Source organism: Rhinatrema bivittatum, chromosome 8 (genome assembly GCF_901001135.1).
Source record: "Rhinatrema bivittatum chromosome 8, aRhiBiv1.1, whole genome shotgun sequence".
Classification (NCBI taxonomy): Eukaryota; Metazoa; Chordata; class Amphibia; order Gymnophiona; family Rhinatrematidae; genus Rhinatrema; species Rhinatrema bivittatum.
In genome coordinates, this window is record NC_042622.1 from 9,353,785 (window position 1) to 9,379,383 (window position 25,599).

At 46.5% G+C, this 25,599-nt stretch overlaps 1 protein-coding gene across 5 annotated transcripts in view; it reads left to right on the top strand.

The window, feature by feature from the left end:
- Nucleotides 1-25,599, top strand: part of MYT1 (myelin transcription factor 1) — a 199,978-nt gene that overhangs the window by 114,961 nt on the left and 59,418 nt on the right. For all 5 annotated transcript variants that reach the window (XM_029613475.1, XM_029613476.1, XM_029613478.1 and 2 more), the window contains 5 exons: nt 296-358; nt 1,063-1,313; nt 11,896-12,720; nt 13,826-13,960; nt 23,735-23,825. In XM_029613475.1, coding sequence (XP_029469335.1) covers nt 296-358; nt 1,063-1,313; nt 11,896-12,720; nt 13,826-13,960; nt 23,735-23,825 — 1,365 coding nt within the window. The remainder of the gene's footprint in view (nt 1-295; nt 359-1,062; nt 1,314-11,895; nt 12,721-13,825; nt 13,961-23,734; nt 23,826-25,599) is intronic.

Sequence of the window (25,599 nt, forward strand, 5' to 3'; positions counted from 1 at the left end):
AAGAGAAAGCTTGAGTTCTGGAAAGCAGGCTAGATACACATGCAAGTCTTTAATTAAACATACTCATAAAACCATAATGAGCCATTCATTTAATTAAATGGGGCAAGTCCTCCCGTTGGTTTCTAGTAAGCTGAGCAGCAGCTCACTGCCCTTCTTGGTTGCAGTCGAAATAATGAGCTGGAACTATTTGCAAAGCTTTCCTTCCCAGTCCTTTCTCCTTGCTGCTGAAGCCTTCACGTTTTGGACGGGAAATGTAAAACCAATGTCTTTGACCCTTTCTCCTTCCCTCCCAAAGCTGCCCCACCCCAGGATGCAACGGCTCAGGACACATCAGTGGAAAGTATGCCAGGCACAGAAGGTAAGGCGCTCGCATGAGTCCGAAGAACCTCAATGCCAATGATGGAAGAGTTCATAACAACCATGACTGTCTTGTCTGTAGGTGACTCTGCCTTCTCTTCACCTAAAGATCCCAGTTGTATCAGCTACTTAAGTACAAGGGGGGGATAAATTATGGCTTTCAGTATTACAGGCCAGCAGGGGCTCAGCATTCATTTTATGTGTAGAGCAAAAGGAAGGCGTGCCCTGTAAGAGTCTTCCCTTTACTCCAATGTTCCCCAGTACTGGTTGTTCTCTTTCAAGGATTTCGGGACTGAACCTTGCATCCTCGGAGCACTAACCATAGAGGGAGCTCCAGCATGCCTGTGGCCTGGCTGTTTATTGCGTTCCCCTGAATCCTCTAACCTGCCGCAGTCCTGACATACCAACGCCCTGAAAGGAAAAGAGCCTATGGCTGTGCAGGCTCCATAATTCCCTGCTACACTGCTTCAGCCAGAAGAGAGCAGCAGTAGGGCAGGTAGCTGGAGCACAAGCACAGAATATTGCATATTTATTTATTTAGGTACCTCCCTATCTCTCTGCGCACATGCACACACACATCATGTTTAAAAAGAAATAATTGCTAATCACTTCCAACAGCATGACTTTCTCGAGTAGGTCAGACCTGGGCTGGCAAGTGATGTGACGCTTGGTCTCTGCTTTTGATCACTGCATCCCTTCTTCCAGTTTACAAAACTGCCCACTAGCGAAGAAGCGAAAACTTCAGGATGCTGAGGCCGAGCACCTTCTGTCAAAGAGGAAGTCACACCCTCTCAAACTGGCTCTGGATGAAGGCTACAACGTGGACAGCGATGGCAGTGAGGAGACGGACGTGAAGGAGGAGTCTGTGACCGATGACTCAGAGGGAACTCTGGAGGAGGAGGAGGAGGGAAGCAGAACAGAGCAGGAGCAAACTCCCTGCCCCACTCCGGAAGAAGGTACTTTACCTCGCTTTCTTTAACATGCAAAGGGTCCAATGCAATACAGCGCGCTCAGCCCAGCACGCTGCATAACCCGCAGGTTGTATAGGTGCTACTTAATCCCCTTATGCAATAAGGGGATTAGCGCCGCTACAACGTGCATCCAACACGGAGTAAATCTAATAGCGCTAATAACATGCCAATGCATGTGAATGAGGCTATTAGCTATTCACTCCCAATACAAAAAACAATGTACGCCTAGGACGCACATTTAGTGATCAGAAATGAACACCTGCCTGGAGCAGGCGTTAATAGCTGAGTGCTCCTTAAACCAGTACAGAAAAGCAGAAAAAACTGCTTTTCTGTACTGCCTCCTACTTAATATCATTGCGATATTAAGTAGGAGGAAAAAAACTAAAATAAATCAACCCGAAAAAAAAAGTTAAAAAAAACCCCACCAGCAGTTGGGTGCAATTGAGAAACGTCATCTGCTGAACCCCTGACTGTGCGGCACTTAGGAAACAGACGCCAATAAATTCTGCGTTGTTTTTCCTAACTTGCAGACGACCGACGCCGAATGGGTTCTTGTTAGAGTGCCTCCTTGCTAATGTGACCCCTAATTTAAATATTGCATGGCCCCTCCAGGAGGGGCGCCTGGGGGCGCGGTAAGAAAGGGTGTGCTGACTGATCAGCGGCCACTTTCTGTGTGTAAATAATGCATCGGTCCCAAAGAGCGATGAATACTAGAAACCCCACAGAAGAATACATAAGATCAGGTTCTCAAGCCTTTCCTGATTCACTAGAGGCAATTGACTGGACGAAATTAAATAAACTGTTTAGCATCAGGAAGCTAAATGGCTAGATGATGATAAAGCAGAGCTTAATCCCGAAAATTCAGAAGCTGTTTGAGTAGAGGAGCTAATTCTTTGCTAGATGTAATCTGTCCTAGACCTGTTAATATGATCCTCAGATTAATGAGTAGCCAAGTTTCAGCAGTGGTTCCTTTTGTTTTTTTTTTGTTTTTTTATTTGCATGTCAAAGAAAAGTTGTTAAATCAAAAGAACCACATCTCAAGAAAGATATAGAAAAGGTACAGGGAAGGGCGACCCAGATGATAAAGGGGATGGAGCAATTCCCCTAAGAGGAAAGACTAAAGAGGTTAGGGCTGTTCAGCTTGGAGAAGAGACGGATGAGGGGATATAAGATAGAGGTCTTTAAAATAATGAGTGGAATGGAATGAGTAAACGTTAATCAGTAGGGATGTGAATCGTTTTTTGACGATTTAAAATATCGTCCGATATATTTTAAATCGTCAAAAAATCGTTACGGCCACGATACAATACCAATTCCCCCGATTTTTCGTTAAAAAATCGTAAATCGGGGGAAGGGGGAGGGCAGGAAAACCAGCACACTAAAACCCCCTAAAACCCACCCCCGACCCTTTAAATTAAATCCCCCCCCCTCCCGAACCCCCCCCCCCATGCTTTAAATTACCTGGGGATCCGGCGGTGGTCCAGAACGGCGGCGGTCCGGAACGGCCCCCTCAATAGAATTGTGTTGTCTTCAGCCGGCGCCATTTTTCAAAATGGCCGCCGCAAAATGGCGGCGGCCATAGACAAAAACGATTCGACGGAGGAGGTCGTTCCAGACCCCCGCTGGACTTTTGGCAAGTCTTGTGGGGGTCAGGAGGCCCCCCCAAGCTGGCCAAAAGTTTCCTGGGAGTCCAGCGGGGTTCCGGGAGCGATTTCTCACCGCGAATCGTTTTCGTACGGAAAATGGCGCCGGCAGGAGATCGACTGCAGGAGGTCGTTCAGCGGGGGTTCCGGACCGCCGCTGAACGACCTCCTGCACTCTATCAGCCGGCGCCATTTTGAAAAATGGCGCCGGCTGAAGACAACACGATTCTATTGAGGGGGCCGTTCCGGACCGCCGCCGTTCTGGACCACCGCTGGATCCCCAGGTAATTTAAAGCATTTGGGGGGGGGTTCGGGAGGGTGGGGGATTTAATTTAAAGGGTCGGGGTGGGTTTTAGGGGGGTTTAGTGTGCCAGCTCACGATTTTAACGATTTTTCACGATAGTTTACACACCCAAACAGCAACAATACGATTCCCTCCCCCTCCCAGCCGAAATCGATCGTTAAGACGATCGAGGACACGATTCACATCTCTATTAATCAGTTGTTACTCTTTCAAAAAGTACAAAGACCAGGGAACACATGACAAAATTACTAGGTAATACATTTCAAACTAATAAGAGAAAATATTTTTTACTCAAAACATAATTAAGCTCTGGAATTTGTTGCCAGAGGATGTGGTGAAAGCTATTAGTATAGCTATGTTTTTAAAAAAAGATTTGGACAAGTTCCTGGAGGAAAAGTCCTTTAACCATTAATAAGGTGAACTTAAGGTAAATCCATTTTTTATCCCTGGGATAAGCAGCTTGGAATCTCTCTACCCCTTGGGATCCTGCCAGGTACTTGTGGCCTGGATTGGTCACTGTTGGAAACAGGATGCTGGGCTTGATGGACCCTTGGTCTGACCCAGAATGGCAATTCTTACGTTCTTAGCTTATTCCTTAATCATTTCACAGCTTGATTATTGTAATGTATGGTTGCAGTGTAAAACTCCAAAGACGTCGCCAAGTGGTCCAGAACATGGCTGCCAAATTAATTTTTGTTATATCAATAATCCCCCTGTATTAAAGATTTCACTCTTTTATCAAGAAAAATTTTGTGGGACTGAACTTACAAGATTGGGGGAAACTCTATGATGTCATTTCCGATCCCTTCTTTAAATTTTCTTGTGCAGTGCAATAAAGTGCAAATTACGGATGAATTCACAGAGCGAAAACGACTTAGCTTAAAGAGCTGCAATATCCTCCATCACCTTGATAAGACTGACGCGGGGCCGCGGTTCCATGCGGAGTCGCGTCTCTGCCGCTGCTGCTGGCGGCCTCTGGTAACGCGGCAGAAAATCGGGTCCCCTTTTTTTTTTTTTTTTTTTTAATAAATGAGTGATATCTTTAGTATGTGGGGGTTATTTATTGATACTTGCCCCCATTTTCGTAGCACACTGCAGGGCTTTCTTCTTTGTAAATTAATTTTGGGGGGTGCACAGAAATCTGTCTCAGTCACCCAGCTCCTAATGCGGCTGCGAGAAGCCCTTTTGAGATCTCGACCACGAGTCTGTGCGCCTGCGAGCAGAGGCTTCACCACCACTGTATTTCTTACTCTCCAGACCAGCTCCAAGCCTTGGGTCTCACAGTTGCATTTGTTGGAGGGGCTGGCGGGAACCAGGGGTTGGTTATCTGGCACTGCTTTTTATGGACTCGCTGACCATATTCAAAGCAAGAAACACGATTTTAAAGGCCTGGCTGTTTATGCAGGTTTTTAACCCGGATCAGTATTTTACCCCTGCATGCTGGTACATCTGTATTACTTTTATTTATGTAGGATGCATCATTTTTATGACTAGTTTTGGAATGTTTATCCTGATGTTTTAGATATGATGTATTAATTTATATTAATTGATTTTTAATAGTGAACCACTTTGATGGTATTAATGGAAATGAAATATAGCAAGTGAATAAATAGTAATAATAATCTAGTAAGAGAATAATGTATAATTCCTCCATCCCTGAAGGTATTTTGAAAAAAGTGACAGGTCCCGTGCATACGGAAGGGGACTTTTCAAGGCATTTCACTGGGTAAATCAGGATTTACAGGGTTGTCGTCATCCTCCTCGGTTATGGCTAAAGGTCGGTGTGGGCTCCATTAGTGTCTGCACTCATAGCTGCAGGAGAAACCGGCCTTTGAGGGGGGGGGGGGGGGGAGGAATTAGATTTGGCTCCTCCCCGGCTGCCCATACGGACAGAAGTCGCCCAGGATGCTTTTAACGCACGGCCTTTGCTCTTGCTACATTTCGAAGAAAATAAACACAGTGAGCGCCTTCTCTATGCGCATGTGGAACCATCCCTGCGCTTTGTAATGATGCAGGCCATTGGAAAATTACCCCCTTGCAAATCAGCTTAGGTTCGTTAAGAAAAGTCAGACACAGTAATGTAGTAGGTGATGTCAGAAAAAGACCAAGTGGTCTCCCCTCTCTGCCCAGTGTTTCTGGTTTACTTTGCAAGGATATCTCCCAGTTGCTACTCGTAGAAGCTTGGCCACTTGTAGGATATCGGTCCTCATCCAAGTGAGTTTTTGTCGTCCTTCTCATAAGAACATAAAACTTGCTGTACCGGGTCAGACCAGGGGTCCATCAAGCCCAGCATCCTGTGGCCAATTCAAGTCACAAGAACCTGGCAAGTACCCAAACACTAAGAAGATCCCAAGCAACTGATGCCGTAATAAGCTGTGGCTGTTCCATCATCACTAGGGCCCCCTCCCTTCCTGCCCTGCAACCATCCACTCAAGGTCCCTTCATGAGTGCTCTTCCTTCTCTGCTTCTGCCCCTCTTGCCTTCCTCCCCTGACCCTTTCCTGAGTGTTCAGCCTCCCCATGGCTCCTTCTTGTTTGGTTCTTTACTCTCCTTGGGTAGATGAGTTTACAAGCTCCCAATCTTAATCCAACATCGGGCGTTGTCCCCCCACCCCCACCCCCAAGTTTGGTAATAATCTAAACAGCTAAGGAAAATAGTGAGGCTGTTGCTCCAATATCCTGTCCTGGATAGTCTCCAGGAATCACTAAGCTGCCAGCACGATCCAGTTGATTTCTGGGGAGTTGTAGCCTGCTGGTATCAGCCCGACCTACTCCATGGGCTGCGTTGTTGCTAGGTCACGCCTCCTTTCAGTTACTCTTGTTACTAAACTGCCTGCGTTAGGGCAAACAGCACGGGTGCTCTATACCTGTGAGGGTTGCACCAGTAATCAGCATGCATCCTTTTGTCCAGGGAAAGGTTCCTGCATTCCTTCTGTGGAGGACACTATTTATTTATTTATTTATTTATTTATTTATTTATTTATATACCAACATGCAATCTGAGATATCACACCGGTTTACATTCAGGTACTGGAGGTATTGCCCTATCCCCAGAGGGCTTACAGTCTGAATTTGTACCTGAGGCAATGGAGGGTAAAGTGACTTGGCCAAGGTCACAAGGAGAGACAGCAGGACTCGAACCCTGGTCTCCTGGTTCATAGCCCTCTGCTCTAACTATAGGCTACTCCTCCTCATGCAATCTTGCCTTCTCCAAGCTAACCCCACCCCTGGGAACGTCTGCACATTGCGAGTGGGTTAAATGCTAGATCATTATTGACCTCAAAGTAAACTGCGGCAGAGAAGGACCAACTGGCCTACCCAGTCTGCCCAGTTCTCTTTTTCTCTGGTTGCCTACCAGTTAGATTCGATGCAAGCATTAATTTCCTTTCTTTAACCAACACCAGTCTCTCTGTGTTTTATTACCCCAAGTCTCTCTGTTTCTGTGGCGAGCATTTTAAACTTCTCTTATTTATTTATTTATATTTATATTCTGCTTTTCGCACTTTTTTCAGCGCTTCAAAGTGGATTATATTCAGGTACTGGAGGTATTTCCCTATCCCCAGAGGGCTCACAATCTTTGTACCTGAGGCAATGGAGGGTAAAGTGACTTGCCCAAGGTCACAAGGAGCGACAGCGGGACTTCTCTTACAGTGCTGGTCTCCAGTACTTCCACTGTTAGGCTCTTTTATGTCTCATCTTTGTTTCTGGTTCTTATTAATGCCTAATATTTATTAAGTAAAATTCAAAACCCAGGCCCCTTCCAGTGTCTTACCACCAAGCTTTGTAATATATTGCAACATGCATAGCAGATTATAGCAAACAAGAACTATTTGGCCCATACAATCTGCCCATTTCTCTTCCTTTCTGGTTCTCTACCACCCTAGGAAGTTAAATTCCCATATTTAAACTAATACCAGCTCCCTCCCCATGCCTTTCACTTGACTTCTTCCTACTACAGCCCTCTATATCTGTCCCAAGCATGTTTTATAGTCCAAACAATACCAAAACTAATGAGGCCTGCTTTGCAAAACATCTGGCCACCCCATACTTGTTGACGTTAGGGTTACAATCATGGTCATTTTGTATAAATTGCAACAGCCTCCTTGGCAAACACAGATGTTAGGGTTACAATCATGGTCACTTTGTACAAATTGCAACAGCCTCCTTGGCCAACACTGATGTTAGGGTTACAGTCATGGTCACTTTGTACAAATTGCAACAGCCTCCTTGGCCAACACTGATGTTAGGGTTACAGTCATGGTCACTTTGTACAAATTGCAACAGCCTCCTTGGCCAACACTGATGCTAGGGTCACAATCATGGTCACTTTGTACAAATTGCAACAGCCTCCTTGGCCAACACTGATGTTAGGGTTACAGTCATGGTCACTTTGTACAAATTGCAACAGCCTCCTTGGCCAACACTGATGCTAGGGTCACAATCATGGTCACTTTGTACAAATTGCAACAGCCTCCTTGGCCAACACTGATGTTAGGGTTACAGTCATGGTCACTTTGTACAAATTGCAACAGCCTCCTTGGCCAACACTGATGTTAGGGTTACAGTCATGGTCACTTTGTACAAATTGCAACAGCCTCCTTGGCCAACACTGATGTTAGGGTTACAGTCATGGTCACTTTGTACAAATTGCAACAGCCTCCTTGGCCAACACTGATGTTAGGGTTACAGTCATGGTCACTTTGTACAAATTGCAACAGCCTCCTTGGCCAACACTGATGCTAGGGTCACAATCATGGTCACTTTGTACAAATTGCAACAGCCCTCCTTGGCCAACACTGATGTTAGGGTTACAGTCATGGTCACTTTGTACAAATTGCAACAGCCTCCTTGGCCAACACTGATGCTAGGGTCACAATCATGGTCACTTTGTACAAATTGCAACAGCCTCCTTGGCCAACACTGATGTTAGGGTTACAGTCATGGTCACTTTGTACAAATTGCAACAGCCTCCTTGGCAAACACTGATGTTAGGGTTACAGTCATGGTCACTTTGTACAAATTGCAACAGCCTCCTTGGCCAACACTGATGTTAGGGTTACAGTCATGGTCACTTTGTACAAATTGCAACAGCCTCCTTGGCCAACACTGATGCTAGGGTTACAGTCATGGTCACTTTGTACAAATTGCAACAGCCTCCTTGGCAAACACTGATGTTAGGGTTACAGTCATGGTCACTTTGTACAAATTGCAACAGCCTCCTTGGCCAACACTGATGCTAGGGTTACAGTCATGGTCACTTTGTACAAATTCAACAGCCTCCTTGGCAAACACGGATGTTAGGGTTACAGTCATGGTCACTTTGTACAAATTGCAACAGCCTCCTTGGCAAACACTGATGTTAGGGTTACAGTCATGGTCACTTTGTACAAATTGCAACAGCCTCCTTGGCAAACACTGATGCTAGGGTTACAGTCATGGTCACTTTGTACAAATTGCAACAGCCTCCTTGGCAAACACTGATGTTAGGGTTACAGTCATGGTCACTTTGTACAAATTGCAACAGCCTCCTTGGCAAACACTGATGTTAGGGTTACAGTCATGGTCACTTTGTACAAATTCAACAGCCTCCTTGGCAAACACTGATGTTAGGGTTACAGTCATGGTCACTTTGTACAAATTGCAACAGCCTCCTTGGCAAACACGGATGTTTGCCAAGGAGGCTGTTGTAACCATGACAGTTCCAACTTTCTGAGGATCACTAAATGTTTTGACAAAGAAAGTGGTAGTAGAGGAATGTCCTTCATTTTAGATTAAATATTAATACTTTTCTTAAAGAACCAACAACCAATTACAGCAGTTGTACAGCCATCAAAGAACAGCTTTAAATAATAGAGTTGTTTTGATGTTTGTGCACATACTGAATCAGAATTTATAAGGCAGTTCATTTACAACACTGCAAGCATCTTATAGGAACTTTGAAGAGCGCAGTAGCACAAATACTTAATGAACAGGCAACTAAAGGTGCAAACTTTTGTTTCCCAAAGGAAAAATCGTGACAAATGACTCAATGTTCAGTCCCAAAAATCCTAAAATTCTTTGGATAGGTGACCTGCCTTTTCTGTTTTTCAAAATGGCAGCAGCCAACCCCTATTGCCACTCTCAAAGAACCTGGGATCGGCCACTATCATTGTGAAAAGCGGTGCAGAGGCCAGAGAAGGAGGCTCCTGCTCCCACTCGACCACCAAGATGCCAAGTAAACTTTCAGATGGGGGTTTGCAGGGTGGGAGGTCATTTTTAGAAGAGAGTTTGACCTGAAAACAGAATGTGGACAAAAAGGGGCTTTTTTAAATCATGCTGAAGTGCGGGTTGGGGGAGGAAGGTCCCACCAGGGATTATTCGCTCCTCCACTGGCAGGGATGGGGTCCCTCATTTTGGGAAATAGTGCACACTATTTCCTGAAACAAATGAAATGAAAATTCAAACAAATACCCCCCCCCCCAAATGAAATTCAGCTAGAAAAAGATAAAAAATGAAACGGCCCAAAGTGAACCACATTCTATTCCCTAAAACCACCTAAAAAGCTCTTGGCACACGAAGACTGGGGAGGGGTGGGGGGTGGGGGGATATATGCTCTGGTAGTCTTAGCTTAGTCCTGTATTAGTGTTCCTTCATCTATATCAGACGTATTCTGAGCTCTATATGCCCAGCACTTGGACAGCAGAGGCTCCTGCAGAGCCAGAGTAAATTGCATTGGGAGAATTAAGTGTGAGGGTCTCAGTACTGGAATAGGGGGTGCTGCAGGGCAGAGCTGTGTGTGAGGGTCTCAGTACTGGAATAGCAGGAGGTGCTGCAGGGCAGAGCTGTGTGTGAGGGTCTCAGTACTGGAATAGGGGGTGCTGCAGGGCAGAGCTGTGTGTGAGGGTCTCAGTACTGGAATAGCAGGAGGCGCTGCAGGGCAGAGCTGGGTGTGAGGGTCTCAGTACTGGAATAGCAGGAGGTGCTGCAGGGCAGAGCTGTGTGTGAGGGTCTCAGTACTGGAATAGCAGGAGGTGCTGCAGGGCAGAGCTGTGTGTGAGGGTCTCAGTACTGGAATAGCAGGAGGTGCTGCAGGGCAGAGCTGTGTGTGAGGGTCTCAGTACTGGAATAACAGGAGGTGCTGCGGGGCAGAGCTGTGTGTGAGGGTCTCAGTACTGGAATAGCAGGAGGTGCTGCGGGGCAGAGCTGTGTGTGAGGGTCTCAGTACTGGAATAGCAGGAGGTGCAGGGCAGAGCTGTGTGTGAGGGTCTCAGTACTGGAATAGCAGGGGTGCTGCAGGGCAGAGCTGTGTGTGAGGGTCTCAGTACTGGAATAGCAGGAGGTGCTGCGGGGCAGAGCTGTGTGTGAGGGTCTCAGTACTGGAATAGCAGGAGGTGCTGCGGGGCAGAGCTGTGTGTGAGGGTCTCAGTACTGGAATAGCAGGAGGTGCTGCGGGGCAGAGCTGTGTGTGAGGGTCTCAGTACTGGAATAGCAGGAGGTGCTGCGGGGCAGAGCTGTGTGTGAGGGTCTCAGTACTGGAATAGCAGGGGTGTTGCAGGGCAGAGCTGTGTGTGAGGGTCTCAGGACTGGAATAGCAGGAGGTGCTGCAGGGCAGAGCTGTGTGTGTGGGTCTCAGGACTGGAATAGCAGGAGGGGCTGCAGGGCAGAGTTGTGTGTGTGAGGGTCTCAGTACTGGAATAGCAGGAGGTGCTGCAGGGCAGAGCTGTGTGTGAGGGTCTCAGTACTGGAATAGCAGGAGGTGCTGCAGGGCAGAGCTGTGTGTGAGGGTCTCAGTACTGGAATAGCAGGAGGTGCTGCAGGGCAGAGCTGTGTGTGAGGGTCTCAGTACAGGAACAGCAGGAGGTGCTGCAGGGCAGAGCTGTGTGTGAGGGTCTCAGTACTGGAATAGCAGGAGGCGCTGCAGGGCAGAGCTGTGTGTGAGGGTCTCAGTACTGGAATAGCAGGAGGTGCTGCAGGGCAGAGCTGTGTGTGAGGGTCTCAGTACTGGAATAGCAGGGGGTGCTGCAGGGCAGAGCTGTGTGTGAGGGTCTCAGTACTGGAATAGCAGGAGGTGCTGCAGGGCAGAGCTGTGTGTGAGGGTCTCAGTACTGGAATAGCAGGAGGTGCTGCAGGGCAGAGCTGTGTGTGAGGGTCTCAGTACTGGAATAGCAGGGGGTGCTGCAGGGCAGAGCTGTGTGTGAGGGTCTCAGTACTGGAATAGCAGGAGGTGCTGCAGGGCAGAGCTGTGTGTGAGGGTCTCAGTATTGGAACAGCAGGAGGTGCTGCAGGGCAGAGCTGTGTGTGAGGGTCTCAGTACTGGAATAGCAGGGGTGTTGCAGGGCAGGAGTGAGGTTCGCTGGCAGGACTACGAGGGGAACGTCAGTACAGTGCTTGGTTCCATGCATTCTATTAATGATATATTCTGTAATTACAACAAACCAATATATTCAGTGAATTAGGCATAACAAACCCAATTATTGAAAAAAATAACATCTGTGAGGTTCCTGTAAAACTCTACAAATACAATATGCAGGAATCTATTAAAAATTGACTTCACGATGACTTTTATGATATTTATGTCTGAAACGTTTGCAGTGTCAATACCCACTCCTTGGTTGGTACTTACTTGTCCTCCTGTTTTGCAGGGAGAAGTGCAATAAAACCTTCATATGGACAGAGTACATCAACTCCTCCGGCCAGCTCCACAAAGATCAATTACACCAGTTATCAAGAAATTATTGCCAACTCGCTCTTAAACTTAGGCCAAATAGCAAAAGAAACTCTTGCAACCGAGGGGCAGCTGTCTGAAAAAGAAACCCAGACCTCTAAACCTAACATGAACTTATTACAGCTGGTCCACGAGGAGGCAGGAGAAGTGGGAGTTGAAGAGGACTGTGACAAGGAACTTATCATTCAAACCGAAGATGCAGAGGAGGTCATTGAGGTGACCAGTGAGCCGAGCAGCGACTCCTGCCTTGAACCCAGGGATGACATAAACTGTGAGAAATCTGGCAATGTGCAAAAGGCCATGGAAGAGGAGGGTGAGGAGGAGGAAGAGGAAGAGGAGGAAGAGGAAGAGGAGGAGGAGGAAGAGGAGGAGGAGCAGTCACCAGCGGACGTTATCTGTGAAGAGGCTCCTCGTGCTTCTCAGGACTCTCAGAGCATTCACTGTGAAGAGCAGCTCAGTCCCAAGCCGGAATACTCCGTCATCGTGGAGGTACACTCGGACGACGGCAAGGAGGAGGACACTCGCTCGCAGAAGTCCGCAGTGACGGATGAGTCCGAAATGTACGACATGATGACCAGGGGAAACCTGGGCCTTCTGGAGCAGGCCATTGCTCTGAAAGCAGAGCAGGTGAAGCTGGTCAGGGAGCCCAGCCGGCTCCCCGGGGAGCACCCCAAGCATTTTCCAACCGATGAGAAGCAGAGCCGAGCTGTGGATACCATCAGGAAAAACTTCTACAGTAAAGGTATTTAAGCACTTCTTTCAAAGATGCTGCAGTAGAGCCCTCATTGATCCCTGGGAGATAGGTTAAGGGCCTTCTTCTCCTCTGATGCATGGCGTCACTTTCAGGACTCCCAGTTTTAGTCAAGTCTATGTCACCAAGAAGCATCCAGGTGGCCACAAAATGAAGGAACTGAAAGGGTTTCTTTCCTTCTCGCCTGGGGCAAAGAGTGGAGACTCGATGTGCCCTTGTAATTACCCCGGAGGCCTTTTACCTGCCTCCTCTTATAGGCAGCTCGCCAGCTGTTCCAATGGGAGCTTCCCAAACTCCTTGCAGCCCAGTACTGAGCGGCCACCCTGTTTACGTTTCTCTCTGCCCACGTTCTCAGCGTCGCTTGTAAAGCGCTGGAAAGCTCCAGTGCAAACACACTTGGACCCATGCCGGTAGCAGAAACACATCACGTTTCACGGCGCTAGGCACCGTTCTCGCCAAGACTCACGGCCGCCCCAAAGTGCAAGAGAATCCACAGCAGGAGTCTCTCATTGCCATACCTGCTATGCCAAAATAATATAAAGCCATAAAAGCAGTGAGGAGCTCTGTTTCCTGAATCTTACAGTGCACATTCTTCCAGAGCTTAATTCCCCGTAACAGATAAAAGCCGGACTCTGAAAGTTATTCAGATAACCTTTGTCTGAGCCAGCTTGTCTGCAGAAATGGGCCAGAGAGCACTCAATACGGTGCCATCCAGCTAAAGATTTTAGCCCACAGACTCGTTTTTTTTTCTCCGGGTAACTTTATGTGCACAAAAGTTCCCCAGACAAAGGCGGGATCTTCTTAAAGTGCCGGAGTAATGCCGCAGAAACCTTTTAAATGTCAATGTTTTCATGAATATTGGCATTCTGTTCTCGTTATTCACCAATACGTCCTCAGCAAACCGATGTGATCGCCATGTAACACAATAAAATATTGAAAATGTCCAAATGTGAGTGAAATAGAGAGGATCCTTAGCTACAGGGGAGTCGGCGGGAAGCCAGAGGTCGAGCTGGGTCTGCGGTATTGAAACAGCAGGGGAACGTGGGTCACTTGTTTGTTTTTAATGCCCTTTTAAATCGTTTTGTGTGTTTCCTAGATCCCTGCAGACCTGAAAAGCGAGAGATCAAATGCCCAACACCAGGATGTGACGGCACTGGGCATGTCACAGGGCTGTACCCTCACCATCGGAGTCTGTCTGGGTGTCCACACAAAGACAGAATCCCTCCGGAGAGTAAGTTTTCAGTATGGAAGCTCGTTTTGTCATGGAACAGATCCTGACAGGTGCGAGGGGACAAGTGCTGATCCAGCCATTCTGAGTCTGTTGCGAGATTTGTGGTGCTGATCCAGTCATTCTGAGGCCGTTGTGAGATTTGTGGTGCTGGTCCAGCCATTCTGAGGCCGTTGTGAGATTTGTGGTGCTGATCCAGCCATTCTGAGTCTGTTGTGAGATTTGTGGTGCTGATCCAGCCATTCTGAGTCTGTTGCGAGATTTGTGGTGCTGATCCAGCCAAACTGAGGCCGTTGTGAGATTTGCGGTGCTGATCCAGCCATTCTGAGTCTGTTGTGAGATTTGTGGTGCTGATCCAGCCATTCTGAGTCTGTTGCGAGATTTGCGGTGCTGATCCAGCCATTCTGAGTCTGTTGCGAGATTTGTGGTGCTGATCCAGCCAAACTGAGGCCGTTGTGAGATTTGTGGTGCTGATCCAGCCATTCTGAGTCTGTTGCGAGATTTGCGGTGCTGATCCAGCCATACTGAGGCCGTTGTGAGATTTGTAGGGATGTGAATCGTTTTTTGACGATTTAAAATATCGTCCGATATATTTTAAATCGTCAAAAATCGTTAGGGCCACGATACAATACCAATTCCCCCGATTTATCGTCAAAAAATCGTAAATCGGGGGAAGGGGGAGGGCAGGAAAACCGGCACACTAAAACACCCTAAAACCCACCCCCGACCCTTTAAATTAAATCCCCCACCCTCCCGAACCCCCCCCCCAATGCCTTAAATTACCTGGAGGTCCGTAGCCTTAAATTACCTCCGTAGCGGCGGTCCGTAGCTAAATCGGGGGAAGGGGGAGAGCAGGAAAAGCGGCACACTAAATCGTGTAGTCTTCAGCCGGCGCCATTTTGCAAAATGGCCGCCGCAAAATGGCGGCGGCCATAGACCAAAATGATTCGACGCAGGAGGTCGTTCCGGACCCCCGCTGGACTTTTGGCAAGTCTTGTGGGGGTCAGGAGGCCCCCCCAAGCTGGCCAAAAGTTCCTGGGGGTCCAGCGGGGGTCTGGGAGCGATTTCCTGCCGCGAATCGTTTTCCGTACGGAAAATGGCGCCGGCAGGAGATCGACTGCAGGAGGTCGTTCAGCGGGAACTGAACGACCTCCTGCAGCGGCGGCCATTTTGCAAAATGGCGCCGGCTGAAGACTACACGATTTAGTGTGCCGCTTTTCCTGCTCTCCCCCTTCCCCCGATTTAGCTACGGACCGCCGCTACGGAGGTAATTTAAGGCTACGGACCCCCAGGTAATTTAAGGCATTGGGGGGGGGGTTCGGGAGGGTGGGGGATTTAATTTAAAGGGTCGGGGTGGGTTTTAGGGGATTTTAGTGTGCCGGCTCACGATTTTAACGATTTTCACGATACTTTACACACCCAAACGGCAACAATACGATTCCCTCCCCCTCCCAGCCGAAATCGATCGTTAAGACGATCGAGGACACGATTCACATCTCTAGAGATTTGTGGTGCTGGTCCAGCCATTCTGAGTCCGTTGCGAGATTTGTGGTGCTGATCCACCCATTCTGAGTCTGTTGTGAGATTTGTGGTGCTGATCCAGCCATTCTGAGTCTGTTGCGAGATTTGAGGTGAGAAAGCAATTTTTTTCTTTGATGCAGAATTAGCAATGGATGCTCTGCAGTAAGGAGTGATTGTGTGGTCCCACTTCACAAGAGTGGGAGCAGAGAGGAGGCTGGAAACTACAGGCCAGTTAGTCTCACCTCGGTGGTGGGAAAATTAATGCGGACACTTCTGATGGAAAGGAGAGTGAATTATCTACAATCTGGTGGGTTGCTGAACCCAAGGAAGCACGGATTCACCAGGGAAAGGTCTGAGGAGAGAGCGGTGATAAGTGGAGGGTCACAGGGATCGGTGTTGGGACCGGTTCTTTTCAATATTTTTGTGAGCGATACTGCGGAAGGGATAGAAGATAAAGTTTGTCTATTTGTGGATGATACTAAGATCTGCAACAGAGTGGACACGCCAGAAGGAGCAGAGAGAATGAGATGTGATTTAAGGAAGCTGGAAGAGTGGTCAAAACTTTGCCAGCTGGGAGTCAATGCCAAGAACATAAGAATATGCCATACCGGGTCAGACCAAGGGGCCATCAACCCCAGTATCCTGTTTCCAACAGTGGCCAATCCAGGCCATAAGAACCTGGCAAGTACCCAAACATTAAATAAATCTCAAGCTACTATTGCTTATTAATTAATAGCAGTTTATGTATTTTTCCTCTAGGAACTTATGCAAACCTTTTTTAAACGCAGTTACACCAACTGCTGTAACCACATCCTCTGGCAATGAATTCCATGGTTTAACTATGCGCTGAATGAAAAATAATTTTCTTCAATTTATTATAAATGAGCTCCATGCTAACTTCATGGAGTGCCCCCTAGTCCTTCCATTATCTGAGAGAGTAAATAACCGATTTACATTAACTTTTTCAAGACCTCTCATGATTTTAAACACCTCTATCATATCCCCCCTCAGCCATCTCTTCTGCAAGCTGAAAAGTCCTAACCTCTTTAGTCTTTCCTCATAGGGGAGCTGTTCCATCCCCTTTATCATTTTGGTAGCCCTTCTCTGTACCTTCTCCATCACAATTATATCTTTTTTGAGATGCGGCGACCAGAATTGTACACAGTATTCAAGGTGCGGTCTCACCATGGAGCGATACAGAGGCATTATGACATTTTACGTTTTATTCACCATTCCCTTTCTAATAATTCCCAACATTCTGTTTGCTTTTTTGACTGCTGCAGCACACTGCACCGACGATTTCAATGTGTTATCCACTATGATGCCTAGATCTCTTTTCACTCCTAAGATAGAACCTAACATTCTGAAACTACAGCAAGGGCTATTTTTCCCTATATGCATCACCTTGTATTTGTCCATGATAAATTTCATCTGCCATTTGGATGCCCAATCTTCTAGTGTCACAAGTTCCTCCTGCAATTCATCACAATCCGCTTGAGATTTAACTATTCTGAATAATTTTGTATCATCTGGAAATTTGATAACCTCACTCGTCGTATTCCTTTCCAGATCATTTATAAATATATTGAAAAGCACCGGTCCAAGTACAGATCCCCGAAGCACTCCATTGTTTACCTTTTTCCAGTGTGAAAACAGACCATTTAATCCTACTCTCTGTTTCCTGTCTTTTAACCAGTTTGCAATCCACAAAAGGACATCGCCTCCTATCCCAGGACTTTTTAGTTTTCTTAGAAGCCTCTCATGAGGGACTTTGTCAAACGCCTTCTGAAAATCCAAATACACTACATCTACCGGTTCACCTTTATCCACATGTTTATTCACCCCTTCAAAAAATGAATCAGATTTGTGAGGCAAGACTTGCCCTGGGTAAAGCCATGCTGACTTTGTTCCATTAAACCATGTCTTTCTATATATTCTGTGATTTTATTCTTTATAACAATTTCCATGATTTTTCCTAGCCCTGAAGTCAGGCTCACTGGTCTGTAGTTTCCCAGATCACCCCTGGAGCCTTTTTAAATGTCAGGGTTACATTGGCTATCTTCCAATCTTCAGGTACAATGGATGATCTTAATGACAGTTACAAATTAATTGAAATAGGTCTGAAATTTCATTTTTTAGTTCTTTCAAAACCCTGGGGTGTATACCATCCGGTCCAGGTGATTTACTACTCTTCAGTTTGTCAATCTGGCCTTTCACATCTTCCAGGTTCACTGTGATTTGGTTCAGTTTATCTAAATCATCACCCATGAAACCTTCTCCGGAACAGGTATCTCTCCAACATCTTCAAAAAACACCAAAGTGCAGAAATTGTTTAATCTTTCAGTGATGGCCTTACCTTCCCTAAGTGCCCCTTTAACCCTTCGATCATCTAACGATCCAACTGATTCCCTCGCAGACTTTCTGCTTAGGATGAATTTTTAAAAGTTTTTATTGTGAGTTTTTGCCTCTACGGCCAATTTCTTTTCAAATTTTCTCTTAGCCTATCTTATCAATGTCTTACATTTATTTTGCCAATGCTTATGCTTAATCCTATTTTCTTCTGATGGATCCTTCTTCCAATTTTTGAATGAAGATCTTTTGGCTAAAATAGCCTCTTGCATCTCACTTTTTAGCCATGCTGGCAGTTGTTCGACCTTCCTTCCACCTTTCTTAATATGAGGATTATATATGGAGTGTGCTTCTAGCATGGTATTTTTTAACAATGTCCGTAGGTGCCCTCCTCAGCACCAGTGATCATCAAATGGTATGGTTTCATATCACAAATAGGATACGGAGAAGAAGCACAAATACCCGTGTTTTGCAGTTCAAAAACACAGACTTTGATGAAATGGGGAAGTACCTAGAGGAGGAACTAGAAGACTGGGAGAAAATGGTAGAGGTGGAAAAGTGCACCAAGCTAAAAGGAGCAATTACAAAGGCAACAAATGTATGTGTTAGAAAAGTAAAGAAAAATGAAACCCATCTGGTTCTCAAAGGAGGTGACTGACAAAATAAAAGCTAAAAGAACAGCATTCAAGAAATATAAAGGATCCCAAAGAGAGGAACACAAGGAAGAATATCTGGTGGAACTGAGGAAGACAAAGTAATCAAGACGGCAAAAAGTCAGGCAGAGGTAAGGATTGCTGGAGAGGTAAAGAGGTGACAAAACATTTTTCAGATACATCAGAGAAAGGTGAAAAGTATCAATGTGTGGAGAGAGACGACTAAATGGCAGAAATATTAAACGAATACTTCTGCTCGGTGTTCACTAAAAAGGACCCTGGAGAAGGACCGTCGCTAGTTAACAAGAAACGGGAGAGGAGTGGAGTAGATGTAACTCCATTTACAGTAGAAAATGTATGGGAAGAGCTGGGAAACTGAAAGTGGACAAAGCCATGGGGCCTGATGAGGTTCATCCCAGGATACTGAGGGAGCTCAGAGATGTGCTGGCGGCTCCGCTGCATGACCTGTTCAATAGATCCCTAGAAACGGGAGTGGTGCCAAGTGATTGGAGAAGAGCGGTGGTGGTTCCGCTTCACAAGACTGGGAGCAGAGAGGAGGCTGGAAACTACAGGCCAGTTAGCCTCACCTCGGTGGTGGGAAAAGTAATGGAGTCGCTGCTGAAAGAGAGAATAGTGAACTATCTACAGTCGGGAGAATTGCTGGACCAGAGGCAGCATGGATTCACCAGGGGAAGATCCTGTCAGACAAATCTGATTGACTTTTTTGACTGAGTGACTAGGGAATTGGATCGAGGAAGAGCACTCGATGTCATCTACTTGGATTTCAGCAAAGCTTTTGATACAGTCCCACACAGGAGGCTTGTGATTAAAATGAGAAGCTTAGTAGTGAGCGCCAAGGTGGTGGCCTGGATTACAAACTGGTTGACGGACAGAAGACAATGTGTGATGGTAAATGGAACTTACTCTGAAGAGAGAGCAGTGATGAGTGGAGTGCCACAAGGATCGGTGTTGGGACTGGTCCTGTTAAAAATCTTTGTGAGTGACATTGCGGATGGGATAGAAGGTAAGGTTTGTCCATTTGCGGATGATACTAAGATCTGCAACAGAGTGGACACACCGGAAGGAGTAGAGAGAATGAGACAGGATGTAAGGAAGCTGGAAGAGTGGTTGAAGATATGGCAGCTGAGATTCAATGCCAAGAAGTGCAGAGTCATGCATATGGGGAGTGGAAATCTGAAAGAAATGTATTTGATGGAGGGTGAAGGGCTGATGTGCACGGAGCAGGAGAGAGACCTTGGGGTGATGGTGTCTAACGATCTGAAGTCGGGGAAACAATGTGACAAGGCGATAGCAAAAGCCAGAAGAATGCAGGGCTGCATAGAGAGAAGAATATCAAGTAAGAAAAGGGAAGTGATTATCCCCTTGTACAGGTCCTTGGTGAGGCCTCACCTGGAGTACTGTGTTCAGTTCTGGAGACCGTATCTCCGAAGGGACAGAGACAAGATGGAGGCGGTCCAGAGAAGGGCGACCAAAAAGGTGGAAGGTCTTCATCAAATGACTTATGAGGAGAGATTGAAGAATCTAAATATGTACCCCCTGAAGGAAAGGAGGAGCAGGGGTGATATGATACATACCTTCAGATACTTGAAAGGTTTTAATGATCCAAAGACAACAACAAACCTTTTACTTTGGAAACAAATCAGTAGAACCAGGGGCCATGATTTGAAGCTCCAGGGAGGAAGACTCCGAATCAATGTCAGGAAGTATTTCTTCTCGGAAAGGGTGATGGATGCCTGGAATGCACTTCTGGAGGAAGTGGTGAAGACTAAATCTCTGAAGGATTTCAAAGGGGCGTGGGATAAATGCTGTGGATCCATAAAGGCTAGAGGTTGGGAATGAAGAGAAGAGCCATGGGGGTGGCTTGCTGGAATGGTGGCTACTACCTGGTGATTACTACTCTTACTCAATAAGCCTTCGCACGGATAACACAACCCCAACATTGCTCTCTGCTTCAATGGCAAGGGGAAATTTGGAAAAGAGGATTTGCATTCAGATAACAACCAACTAGGACTGCACTTTACAATCTGGGTAAACAAATAAGCATGGGGGTAGCTTGCTTATTACGGCAGTTACTACCCTAAACCAATTAAGCCTGATACATAACTTTGAATGCATATACAGCATTGCTCTCTGCTTCAATGGTGGGGGGAAATGTGGAAAACAGGTTTTACATTCAGACAACACCCAACAAGGCATGGATCTCTGCAGTCTGGGTAAACAAGCATCGGGGTAACTTGCTTGATGCGGCGGTTACTGCCCTTAACCATTAAGCCTTATGCTCACCTTTGGTGCAGCTCCAACATTACTCTCTGCATCAATGGCAGGGGGTGGCAGGAAATTTGAATCAAACAGTTACCAACAAGGGCCCTGAACTTGGTGGTCTGTGAAACAGATAAGTCTGGGAAAATAAGTGTGGGAGCTTGCTGGGCAGACTGGATGGGCCGATTGGTCTTTTTCTGCCATCATTTCTATGTTTCTATATATGTCTGGTGCAAACCTTTTACCTTTTGTAGCTGCACCTTTCAATTTTTTTTTTTAACTTTTTCTCATTTTCTCAAAGTTTCCCTTTTGAAAGTTTAGTGCTAGAGCCGTGAATTTACTTACTGTCCCCCTTCCTGTCATTAATTCAAATTTGATCATATTATGATCACTATTGCCAAGCAGCTCAACCACCATTACCTCTCTCACTAAATCCTGAGTTCCACTAAGAATTAGATCTAAAAGTGCAGAGTCCTGCACCTGGGGTGCGGTAATCTAAAAGAGCTTTATGTGATGGGGGGTGAAAGGCTGATGTGCACGGAGCAGGAGAGAGACCTTGGGGTGATGGTGTCTAACGATCTGAAGTCGGGGAAACAATGTGACAAGGCGATAGCTAAAGCCAGAAGAATGCTGGGCTGCATAGAGAGAGGAATATCGAGTAAGAAAAGGGAAGTGATTATCCCCTTGTACAGGTCCTTGGTGAGGCCTCACCTGGAGTACTGTGTTCAGTTCTGGAGATCATATCCCAAAAGGGACAAAGACAGGATGGAGGCGGTCCAGAGAAGGGCAACCAAAAAGGTGTGGGGTCTGTATCAGAAAACCTATGAGGAGAGGCTGAAGGATCTGAATATGTACACCCTGGAGGAGAGGAGGTGCAGGGGAGATAGGACACAGACCTTCAGATACCTGAAAGGTTTCAATAATGTATGGACTTTGAACCTTTTCTGTTGGAAAGAAAATAATAGAACTAGGGGTCACAAAATGAAACTCCAGGGGGGAGGACTCAGAAACAATGTCAGGAAACATTTCTTCACAGAGAGAGTGTTGAAGACCTGAAATGCCCTTCTGGAGGAGGTGGTGAAGAAGGAAACAGTGAAAGAATTCAAAGGCGCGTGGGATAAACACTGTGGATCCCTACAGGCTAGAGGACGGAAATGAGAAGTGTGCAGGAAGGTAAAATGTAGCCTCTACTAACATCTGCATAGAACTTAAGAAGTTGCCATCCTGAATCAGACCGAGGGTCCATCAAGCCCAGAATCCTCTTTCCAACAGTGGCCAATCCAGGTTATAAATACTCAGACAGTAAATAGGTCCCATGTTGCTATCTTGCAGTGATTTCCTAGAAGCTAATAAAAGCAATACTGCATTATGGATATCGCTATCACTGAGATCGTCAGTAATTTGCATCATACAATAAGAACGCAGACTATCGGCAGCTTGATCAACCTCCAAACGCTTGGATGGAATCTGCTGGGCAGACTGGATGGGCCATTCGGTCTTCTTCTGCCGTCATTTCTATGTTTCTATGTTTCACATTCTGACCAACTTGCTGAATGTTTAAAAATGACTTCGTCAAGCAGGCCTTGCTCAGAGGGTGATTCCAAAGATGCAATCTAATACAGCGAGGAGCTCTGAATCTCGCGCACGCTAGTTTCACGTGAGAACCTTGAGCTGTCTGGCGCATCGACTGCATCTTCCCAGGAGCATCCTGGGAGTGCCGGCATTCGTTTCATTTAGGAGGCCTGAAGCAGAAGCTTCCAGCCCCAGCCTTGTACCAGGAAAGGACTCTCGTTCATGAATTTGATGGCAGACTCCTTCTTTGCTGCTGTGTTAAGGAGATGAAGATGGTGGCTTTCAGTCTGTGTGACCACAGCTCATGTACGTTCTGAGGTTGGTAGTTTCAGCATAGTTTCCAGGTGATGGTATAAAACTGCAGGCTATAGTTTGTCATAATTGGCAGAGGCACAGGAGAGCGCTCTGCATGGAGGATGGTGTCCGAGCAGTAGTGAGGAGATTGCTGATCTGACACCAGTACTCATGACATGTGGCTGTCCACATCCTATGGGATTTTGGTATGTCTGTGCCTTTAATTCAAGGGTTGCAAAGAATGTGCTGAGTACCTATAAGACTCAATACTCTGTGCTTAAGAGAATGTGATAAGAGCCAAACGGTCTTATCTGTAATTTCAAAAGAATGCTGTCCAGCAAATAAATACAGAACTGCAGGCAAGGGAGGGAAAGGACAACTATTCCCATCCCCTAACCCACACAGTCACACACTACATAGACTCATCACACTCATAGACTCACACATACACAGGTTCACACACACTCTCAGACTCACACACACTTACAGACTCACTCTCACAAACTCACATAGACTCACAGACTCACACATACACAGGTTCACACACACTCTCAGACACACACATATACTCAGACTCACTCTCACAAACTCAGACTTACACAGATACATAGATTCAGATATACACATACAGATTCACACACACTGACAGACACACACTCATTTAAGCTCGCACTCAGACTCACACAAACTTAGACTCACTCACACTCATAGACTGACACAAACATACAGATTCACACACACTCTCACACACTCATATACACTCACACTCAGACCTACACAGACACACACCATGTCTCTTTGGAAAACTTCATAATGCACATTATTTCCTTTAGTTTTAAGGTCAACACTGCAGGCAGCAGGAATACTGAAGATTAAAATGCAAAAAAAGGAAGAAAGGATCCTCCTAAAGATAAAAGCACTGACAGAATTGTAAAGAAGCTCCCCCAGGGATAAATCTTCATAATTCTGATTGTATGTGGACAAATCTAAATCTGAGGGCCAGAAGTGTTCTCCTTCCAGTAAGACTCTGCTGATACAAGGAGCTGCTTCTTTGACTCCCTGTTCAAAGGAAGAATTTTGAATTCTTTTTCTCTCTTTGTTTTCCTAGTCCTCGCTATGCACGAGAATGTGTTAAAATGTCCGACGCCTGGTTGCACAGGGCAAGGCCACGTGAACAGCAATCGTAACACGCACAGAAGGTATGGGATGAGGCCAGGGACTGGCCAGCCAAAGAATTTTTTCCGAAATTAACTTGAGGCCGCTATGTGGGCTGCTTTGAGCACATTGACTGCACATCCAAAGTGCAAATGCCCAAGCCACATCTAGACAGGATCAGAAGACAAGGTCATTAAGATATGAGGGAGTCGGCAGAGAAGTACAAATTTCTGTGCATTACAGTTCATGCTAGCAAACAGTCAGCTACAGCAGAAAAGGACAGTCTGGCCCACTCAGTTTGCACACTAATTCCTGCCCACGCTGCCAAGGCAATATCGCAGTTGCCGATTATAGAGCATGATCGTTTGTGAGATCCATCCTTACCCTTGGCTTTCTCATTTATAATCTACCATTGGGGCAGCTCTGAGCATACAACATCCCCTGCTTAGTTCACACCAAGCTCCACTTACTTTCCCCTAAATGACAACAAAGCTTCCTAACAATCCAAATATCAAGCAATATTAGTGCATCTGTTGCCTGAGCATTCAGCCTCCAATGTCACCTGTGCAACCTGCCAGACAGACCCAGCGACGTGAGCGCCTGTGTTTCTCTAGGACTTCTAGTTATTACTGTACTTACAGCCTGCCAGACAGACCCGGCTACGTGAGTGCCTGTGTTTCTGTATGACTTCTAGTTATTACTGTACTTACAGCCTGCCAGACAGACCCGGCTACGTGAGTGCCTGTGTTTCTGTAGGACTTCTAGTTATTACTGTACTTACATCCTGCCAGACAGACGCAGCTACGTGAGCGCCTGTGTTTCTCTAGGACTTCTAGTTATTACTGTACTTACAGCCTGCCAGACAGACCCGGCTACGTGAGTGCCTGTGTTTCTGTAGGACTTCTAGTTATTACTGTACTTACAGCCTGCCAGACAGACCCGGCTACGTGAGTGCCTGTGTTTCTCTAGGACTTCTAGTTATTACTGTACTTACATCCTGCCAGACAGACCCGGCGACGTGAGTGCCTGTGTTTCTGTAGGACTTCTAGTTATTACTGTACTTACAGCCTGCCAGACAGACCCAGCGACGTGAGCGCCTGTGTTTCTGTAGGACTTCTAGTTATTACTGTACTTACAGCCTGCCAGACAGACCCAGCGACGTGAGTGCCTGTGTTTCTCTAGGACTTCTAGTTATTACTGTACTTACAGCCTGCCAGACAGGTCCAGCGACGTGAGCGCCTGCGTTTCTCTAGGACTTCTAGTTATTACTGTACTTACAGCCTGCCAGACAGGTCCAGCGACGTGAGCGCCTGTGTTTCTCTAGGACTTCTAGTTATTACTGTACTTACAGCCTGCCAGACAGACCCAGCGACGTGAGCGCCTGCGTTTCTCTAGGACTTCTAGTTATTACTGTACTTACAGCCTGCCAGACAGACCCAGCGACGTGAGCGCCTGCGTTTCTCTAGGACTTCTAGTTATTACTGTACTTACAGCCTGCCAGACAGACCCAGCGACGTGAGCTCCTGCGTTTCTCTAGGACTTCTAGTTATTACTGTACTTACAGCCTGCCAGACAGACCCAGCGACGTGAGCGCCTGTGTTTCTCTAGGACTTCTAGTTATTACTGTACTTACAGCCTGCCAGACGGACCCAGCGACGTGAGCTCCTGCGTTTCTCTAGGACTTCTAGTTATTACTGTACTTACAGCCTGCCAGACAGGTTCAGTGACGTGAGTGCCTGTGTTTCTCTAGGACTGCTTTCATTTTCTATTTCCCACTTTACCATTCATTTTGGCAGCCCCTATCCCTTGTTAGCTATA